A 9,385-nucleotide genomic window follows, 5' to 3' on the forward strand; every position below is an offset into this window, starting at 1 on the left:
TGAAAATGTGAACTTTTGCTGAATATTTTAATCAATAATTTCTGTGATCATGTACAGAAACTTAGAGTTAGAATCACAGAGAATGAATGATAGAACGATGTCACAGTAAAATGTTATTACACTAACTGCACAAAATATTGTGCCTTTATTATTATATTACAAATTATTGTTTATATTTGAGCACAGTAATATCACATTGTATTAAAATACACATATTTATTTTCATCTATGCTCAATATAATATTTATATTTTAAACTAAAAGGTTTCTAATTGTAAGCCATAATTTCCCATGATGTTTTTCAGTAAATATTGAATCTTTGACTCTCCCAGACTGAAGTTGTGGATAAACCAAGAAAACAAAGAAAACTGCAGGTGACGAAAAGGGAAAGGTTTTAGCTTTTCAAGAAAAGCAATAATGAAATTAAAGGACCAAATAATCCTAATATCATGGAAAGAATATACTTTTGCTTTTCACTGCCAATCTCACAACGATCCAGCAGGTGGCGATAAGACCTTCGTTAGTAATCCCAAGAAGAAGAAGAAGAAGAAGAAGAAGAAGAAGAACGGAAGGACGATCATGCTACAAAGCTAATAGTGTCCATAATGGTAATAATTTTGCAACATTCACGCTATGTTTTACAAAAATAACATTACAATATCAATCTGCTTACATGTTATATTAACATTGCCGTAAATCTCAAAGTTACTCTGGTAGCAGCTAGCATCAGTGTTAGCATTTAGCGACTAGTCAACAAGAGACGTTTTAATGCTTTTCTACTAGCCCTGCTGTTTTAGGAGGCTGTGCTTTGTGATGCTGTGGCCTCTTTACGGAGGGGTGTTTCACAAAGCTAGGATTGCGGATTAAATCGGGATTTTTTGGATGCCTTGGCCTAGTTAAACCTGAATTCGGTTTCACAGAATCAGTAACGCATAAGTTACCATGGTGATTTATTCTGTGAAGTTAGTCTGCTCCAGTCCAGGATGACAGCCGAGCCTGGAGCCTTATCTGTTCAGTCAGCGGTCAGAAACTAATGTTGTCTTAGTCTTTTTAAAAGCACCTTGCTGTACAATCCCACTTATTCATTTTGGTATTCAATTAATCATTATCATTACTTTAACATTACAAGGTTAGAAATTATCAATTTTAAAATGAAACATACGGACTCTTGTTACCATGTTAATTGTGTTTCTGAAGACTGCTGTTCCAGTTTGACAGAAAGGCCTTTAATAGACCATTGCAGTGAGGGGGTTAGAGAAATGACTGTTAAAGAAACAAATGTATCATTGTATTCAAGACAATCGATCTGCTATTGTTGAATCAGTTTTTTATTGAGCATGATGTGCTTCAGTTCCTCAGAATCCTCAAAAGATGTTGTTTTTTTGGTGAATGGTTTGGCGTACACAATTTATCTAGTGCAGCATCAGTGCATTCACCTGACTCAACGTACCTGCTTCTCCTGAGCCTGGTTTGGTCTTTATGAAACAGATAAAACCAGGATGAACTGATGGCTTTGTCAAGCCTGAGTTTATCGCTTATCCTGGATTTCAGAATCCTACTTTTGTGAAACAGCCCTCTGTTCTTGTTTTGTGTTTTTATGTCAGAGTGCTCAACTGAAAGATGTCATCATCAAGCCTGACGCTCCCAGCTCTCTGCTGCTGGACAAACATGCAGACTACATCGCAGCCTACGGCTCCAAGAAGGACGACTATGTGAGTAAAGCCTTGTTTACACCCAGATCACAACTGGAAACTGCCCAGAAAGTTGTCAGTCACATTCATATACGTTAATATTTATTATTTTAATCAGTCAGGAATATCCACAAACATAGAAAATTTATTTTTCAACTTTTGTGACATCTAAGATCAGATAGGGATCATTAACTACCTGCTCTAGGCAAACTTTAAAAAGTTTTAAATTGTTACTCTAAAGATCTCCAAGCAATGGTTCTGTATCCCCAGAACCAAACATGAAGCAGCATTCAGCTTCTATGCGTCACAAACCTGGAACAAACTGCCAGAAAACTGCAAAGCTGCTGAAACAGCTGCTGAAACAGCTGCTGAAACATTGTGCTCCTTTAAATCAAGACTAAAACCCATCTGGTTAGAGTTGCTTTTGAACCATAATAAATGAAACATTTACCAACATTTTGATATACAATGACCAGTCTTGGGTAGTAACTAGTAACATTTACTCAATCACGTTTACTTGAGTAACGTTTTAGGAAAAAACATGTACATTTAACAGTATTTTTATTACATTGTACTTTTTACTTTTACTTGAGTAAAAGTGATGTATTTTCTGCCCACTGAATTAAAAACAAACATGTTTTAACCAAATATTCACCAGATACAGACACACACCTGCAGGTTTTGCTAAAGTCTCATAAGTGTTTTACTGAAAGAAACTGAGATATACAAATGAAGTTGACTGATTAGTTCAAAACTGGGAAAATAAAATTAACTGCTTCCTATTGGAGGCTGTTAAAGTCATATTATATTACCACAAGCCAGATCAAAGCCTGATCTTCTGATATTTTAAAGAAGCTTCAGTTGAACTAACTCTGTTGAACCAACCAGGAGTACACGCTGTCGGAGTACCTGAGGATGAGCGGCATCTACTGGGGCCTGACGGTGATGGACCTGATGGGCCAGCTGCACCGGATGAACCGCCAGGAGATCGTAGATTTCATCAAAGCCTGTCAGCACGAGTGTGGCGGCATCAGCGCCAGCATCGGACACGACCCTCACCTGCTCTACACCCTCAGCGCCGTCCAGGTGAATCCTGGTGGACTTTCACTCTAAACTTTAATCATATTTGCTGATCTGTTTGGATCCTCTGTAATTATTTTGTTGTAACAAAGATCTGTTTTATCAGGTTTTTCTTTTAGTTTAGATCAGAGGTGTCCTAATATGATTACTCATCCCCTGATCTGGCCAACAAAATGGAAAGCAATTAATGACCCCAAGAATTTGGAAATTATTTGTTTAAGGCAGCAGTCCAAAGCTCTTTTTGTGTTTTAGATCTTTATTGATTTACACATTTAATAAAAAATGGTTTATTGTTGAGAAAGTGAAACTAAAAAAATCACAAACTAACTTGTAATTTGTGTCCTGCCAGTAATTAAAATGCTCCAGTTTTTTGGGTAAACAGTTTGTCCTCCCCTGGTTCAGACCGACTGTCTCTGTCTCTCAGATCTTGTGCCTGTATGACAGTTTGGACGCCATCGATGTGGACAAAGTGGTGGAATACGTGAAGGGGCTCCAGCAGGAGGACGGCTCGTTTGCAGGAGACAAATGGGGTAACAAATCTCTAATACAAGTTATTGTTCAGATTATGATCAGTTTGTATTTTAATCTTATAATTTGTAAACTTTAACTGCTGTTTTAGAAAATGTGAACGATCTGAGTGAACTGCTGGATTTCCTGTAATACTTCTTTAATGTTTTGTCCCTTTGCTTTGTTGTTAATTTTCAAATAAATTTGATTTTGTGAGGTTTTTATGATTGTTCATATTTGTTTTTATTGCTTTTTATGGGAAATAAATAGGCAAAATAATAACTAAAAAGCTGTAGTGTTGTTGCCTTTAAAGCTTGGAATTAAAGAATTAAGTAAATTAAATGTCAAGTTTTTATTACATTGACTTTAGCTTGATATCAGCTTCTTTACATGTTTCTGTTTTAACTGGAGTTTTCTGTCTTTGCAGGAGAAATCGACACGCGGTTTTCTTTCTGTGCTGTTGCTACGCTGGCATTGCTGGTATGTTTGGTTTTATTTCCCGACCAGATAAATCTCCATAATCATATTTTAGAAGCAACTAATGCAGCCAACATATAATAGCTATATTATAAAGTTTTGAAGGATCTTTATTTATTAAAATAATCTCAGTTTGTCTGTCAGTTCTTCTGTTTTATTTATAAGGAAATAAACATCCAGAAAAAAAAAAAAAAAAAAAAAAAAAAATATATATATATATATATATATACATATACATATATATATATATATATATATATATATATATATATGTATATATTTAACTTTTTATCACTTAAACAGTTAAATGTTTCTAGAAATGAAGTACAGTGAAAGTATCGCGTCTCGTTTCTCTCGTTTCACACTTAAATGTTTTCTGATAATTAATGGAAAACTGAATAAATTTTGAAAAAGATTTTAAAAATTTTCTTTTGTCAATTTATGCAAAACAACCTTGAAATCTAATTTTATTCATTGTCCACCTTGTTTGTTTTCACCATCTGTGTAAAGACATTAATCTTTACTAAAGGAAGAAATGCTTAACGCCAGATTTAGCTTTTGCTACTTTACAATTTAATCCATCCAACATGCATTAAATGAGCCAATCACAACAAACATTGTTTCTAATTAAATCATAATCATTTACACACTTCAGTCTACATTCTGCATAGATACTGTCAAACATGGTGGTGGCTGTATGATGCTCTGGGCTTGTTTAGCTGCTTCAGTGTGACCGTGACGTTTTATCCACCTCTGGATCCTTAAAAAGAAAAACATTCGAATGTTTTGAAATGGCCTAGTCAAAGTCTAGACTTAAATACTCTGGCATGAACCTAAACGGACTTTTCATGCTTAGAAACCTTCCATGTGTTTTGGTCAAAATTCTTCCACCAGTTAAAAATCTGACCAATTAATTCTCAGGTTTATATTTTTATCCATTGTGTATTTACTCGGGTATCTTTGATATTTAAATTTGGTCAGAAAATGTAAAGTGTGACCAGAAGAAGCAGAAACTTAATAAATTTGTAGTTTTATATGGCAGCTGAACATGAACAGGCTAGTTAGCGTTAGCTTGTCCTGATCCGTCTCTGTCCTCGCTCAGGGAAAGATGGACACGATAAACGTTGACAGAGCCGTGGAGTTCGTCTTGTCTTGCATGAACTTCGACGGAGGTTTCGGCTGCAGGCCGGGCTCAGAGTCCCACGCTGGCCAGGTGAGTTCACACCTGGACATTTTTAAAACTTTACCCTTTATCACCAAAACAAATCAAAGTCTTTGCTAATAAATGCTTTAAATTAAAATGTAGACGTCTGAGTGAGAACTGAGAGGCTGCTGTAGCAGAATGAATCCATTTATCTGTGTTGGTCCACCAGATTTACTGCTGCACCGGCTTCCTGTCGCTCACCGGTCAGCTGCACCAGCTCAACGCCGACCTGCTGGGCTGGTGGCTCTGCGAGAGGCAGCTGCCGTCCGGAGGCCTCAACGGGCGACCCGAGAAGGTTTGTGCGCTCAGATGAACTTTCTCTGCTCGTTAGACTCATAAGGCAAGAAAACTGCATATAAATGTGCCTGAACACATTTAAAAGAGGGGATTATTGCAGGTTTGTTGTTCTTATTTATTAAGGTTGTTGAAGTTGCATCCAGGATTAATCGGATATCTTGAATCAAATTAAAAGAAAATGCAGAAATTAGTCATTTTTATTAAAAACAAAGTCAATATGAAACTATTAGTGTTGTTTGATATCTTCCCTTTTTTGTCTAATCTTTTCAAAATATGTTTATTTGTAAGTAAAGTTTATTATTTAAGACGCTAATCAGCTGCTTCCAGTTTTAAGGATACTATATTGTTGCCATGGTTACACTTTATAACTGATAGTAAAAAAGTTAGAGCAGAAATCCTCCCAGCTGCACAGCGTCAAAAACCTGAGAATAATTTATCCAAACCCAAAAATTAACCAAAATCTAGAAACTGAACAAATCAGATCCAACCAAGTAGATCAGCTCCAACAAGCTGCTGAGATCTGGATTTATAAATCTGATTCAGAAACCAACATTCACACCTCAACATCTCTTACAGTAATTAGTAAAAAGATGTTAAAAATGAACAAATTTCAAAATATTTTTCCCTCTTCAACACTAAAAACGGAGCCACTGAAGACCCTTATCTCTCTTCATCGTCTTTTTTTCTGCATCAGTCTGGAGGAGTGTTGATCTAAAGTGATATTTCCTGTGACGAAGCCTCAGTTCAGATGTTTGCGATCACAGCTGGACGTTCAGACAAACCTCCGTCTCTCTCAGCTTCCAGATGTTTGCTACTCATGGTGGGTCCTGGCGTCTCTGAAAATCATCGGCAGGATTCACTGGATCGACAAAGCCAAGCTGCAGCGCTTCATCCTGGCCTGCCAGGACGAGGAGACGGGAGGATTCGCCGACCGACCAGGAGACATGGTGAGCAAAACACGCCGAGACTGAAGCTTCACTCGCTCAAATTATGTTCCTGTTTTATACAGCACCTTTTGAAAGCATTGCCCCTTTAAAGGCTTCTTCTTTACTTTTACTTTGTTGTCACATAAAATAACCTGAATAAACACAAAATGCAGTTTTTCAGTTGAAAAAAGAAAAATTAACTTCACCTGTGTGAGAACAAGATTCATCTATTAAATGATGAATAAACTGCAACCAGCCACCAAATTAGTTTAGTTTTACTAAAAACTAGGGCTGCAACTAGTGATTATTTTAATAATTGATTATTCTATCAGTTATTCTGACGATTAATTGATTAATCGTCAGAATAATCGATTAATCGGATAAAGACTTCGACATATTTTGGAGATTTTTTTATTTAACTACTTAAATCTTTTTATACAATATTAGAAATACATGAAAAAATAATTTTAAAATAAGAAAATAAATATATTATTGTCTAAGATGCAATAACATAGCATTAATTCAGTGTTTGTTTGATTATTTGTAGAAAAGTCCGGTACAGTTTAGGGCTGATCTGCGGGTTATGTGATCAGAACTGGCCCTAATCTCCTCCTGGTGACGTTAATCACCACCAGTCGATAGATTTTACAGCCATTTTGGGTTTGGATAGATTTTTTTTTTCTCCAAAAAACTGCATTTTATGTTTCTTCAAACCATCAAAATCGGCTCAAACTTTTAAAACTGAGACAAAAATGGAAGACATTGTTGATAATCAACATTGAAGGATTTCATTGTGCATCGGCGGTTTGACCTCTTGACCCCTCCCCTGCAGGTGGATCCGTTCCACACTCTGTTTGGTGTGGCGGGCCTCTCGCTCCTCGGCGACGAGGCGATCAAGCCGGTGAACCCCGTCCTGTGTATGCCGGAGGACGTCCTGCAGAGGGTCGGCCTGCAGCCCGACCTCCTCAGCTAGCGCCCCTTAGCTAACACATCATCATGATGATGAACTGAAACGCTGCTCCGCCCCCATATCGGCCCCTCACACCGGCCCCCAGCCTGAGTTATGACCACTACAGCTGCTCCCTGGATGCAGATGGACGACCGCTGCACTGCTTTTCATCCATCTGTGTTTGGAAGAAACCGTCAGAAAATGACATTCCTTCGTTTCTCAAGTCGTTTTTAGGAGGAAAACCTGGAAATTTCACACATTTCCTCTCATTGCAACCACAAACTTTACTACAGTTTATTGGGATTTTTGTGATGGATCCACTGGAAATCCTCCATAGTTGTGAAGTAGAAGGAAAATGTTACATTTTTACAAATAAACAAATTAAAAATGTCCAAAGTTGATGTTATCCATCCTTTTATCAGCCTAGAGTTTATTTATGGATGTCAGGATAACCTGAACACCACATGATGCTCTTCTCAGGCTTTTATTTGTGAAAAATATTTTAAAGTTTCACAATTATGTCTTACTTTGTATCGATCTAAAACACAAAATCTCAATAAAATGCTTTGTAGTTTTTGGCTGAAATGCAAAAATATGGTGAACATATTTTGAGGGGCTTCTGCTAAGGCTGCAACGATTATTTTAGTTATCGATTAATCGATTGTTCTGACGATTAATCGGATAGTAAAACTGCCACATTTGGCAGAAATTTTAAAGTGTTTTATAACACTTAAATAATCATAATTAACCATTATAAATCATTATTGATCAGAATTTAACAATTAATTGTTTATTTAAATGGTAGTTTAATCACAATTGATTATTCCAACAATCACTTATTGTGATTAGTTAATTCAGTCGATCATGATTAATTGTCTCAACAGATTAATCACAATTATTTCAATAACAATTATTTAAATAATCGATTAATTGTTCCAGCCCTCGTTTCTGCCCACAAACCAAAAAGTTTTTCCAATTTCATCATAAAAGAACTCGAGTTTCTTTACAGGAAAAGGAAAAATGTCAGAAGATTCAGTTTGTTGTGCTCAGTAATGAAACGGCCTATATAAAGTAAGAGCGTGTCTGTGGCTCTCCAGCCACAGGAGTCGCTGCAGTCCGTTTTACGTGTCTCCATCACACCAACATGAGCGAAGCTGCTCAAACGGGGAGTTTTCATTTTAACTGTAAATGTTTGATATTCCAGCTGCATTATTTATTGGAATCTGTTGCTCTGCAGGAAATATTTACTCAAACCTGAACAGATTCTCCAGTTTCGCTCCACATCCGTAAATCTCCTCGTCTTTCGCTGTCGGTAAATAACTGCTGAGTGTGTTTTGTTATGAAGCTTTATGAACGAACATCAGTGTTTTAATGTCTGAATCCAAACTAAAAATGATGATTTGCTAAATTAACACAGTTACTATACGAATAGTTTGTTTACAAAAGGGTTAATATGTTTTAACAAATTAAAATCAGATAATTAAAAAGATATTTTTGTTTCTCACTTCTTCATTTGATGCCTTGAAAAATCTCTTTAATTTTACAGAATATTTTGGAACAGTTTATAAAATCTGCACTGATTTCTGACTAATGTCAAACTATTTCCATTCTTTTTATTTTTGTTTTTATTATTAAGATCTACTAACTACAATTTTACCCTGATTGAATTGAGACAATTCAAATAGTCATTAATAAAATGTACAGGTTAGAAGGATTTTTTTTATTTTGCAGGTTTCAGCTGTGAAATTGAATCATTTTATATAATTTTTAATTTCTTGATACTTTTCTTTAAACTTTTAAAGTCCATTTTGATTGATTTATCCTGAGTAAACAACTGCAGCTGCACTTTACTAAGCGTTTAAACATTTTGTCATGAAGTTGAAAGTATTGTGAATTACGTGTTTTTTTAAAATTCAGAAATTAATGTGACATTATTTAATCTATCAAACTAAAATATGCGAGAGTTTATTACAACAAACAAAAGTGATATTTTTTGGAAGGAGTTCTGTAAAAAAGAAAATAAAATCTGTTCTTATTTGTTTGCAACGTTTTGGCACAAAATTAACTCCATAAAGGAGATTTTTGTCTGGAAAAGAAACCGGCATCTTCAGATACTTCAAAGGTTTTAGCTGCTGCTTACCACTAGATGGCAGCATCGCCCTTTTAAATAGACTTTTAGTTATTTTAATCAAACATTAAATTTATCGTTTGTTCTCTAACAGCAAAAAACTTAAAATAAGGAATAAAACCGGTAT

General features: G+C 35.7%; 1 protein-coding gene across 1 annotated transcript; it reads left to right on the forward strand.

Moving 5' to 3' along the window:
- The first annotated feature begins 538 nt into the window (after positions 1-538).
- Positions 539-8,619, forward strand: rabggtb (Rab geranylgeranyltransferase subunit beta). Its single transcript, XM_014994749.2, has 9 exons — positions 539-607; positions 1,604-1,711; positions 2,579-2,776; positions 3,195-3,300; positions 3,705-3,757; positions 4,857-4,967; positions 5,128-5,253; positions 6,053-6,202; positions 7,014-8,619. The coding sequence occupies exons 1-9, from the start codon at positions 605-607 to the stop codon at positions 7,152-7,154; spliced, it is 996 nt and encodes a 331-aa protein (XP_014850235.1). The 5' UTR covers positions 539-604; the 3' UTR covers positions 7,155-8,619.
- Positions 8,620-9,385: the final 766 nt, after the last annotated feature.

This window comes from Poecilia mexicana, unplaced genomic scaffold (assembly GCF_051168715.1).
Source record: "Poecilia mexicana isolate PSO_F unplaced genomic scaffold, ASM5116871v1 scaffold_17, whole genome shotgun sequence".
NCBI lineage: Eukaryota > Metazoa > Chordata > Actinopteri > Cyprinodontiformes > Poeciliidae > Poecilia > Poecilia mexicana.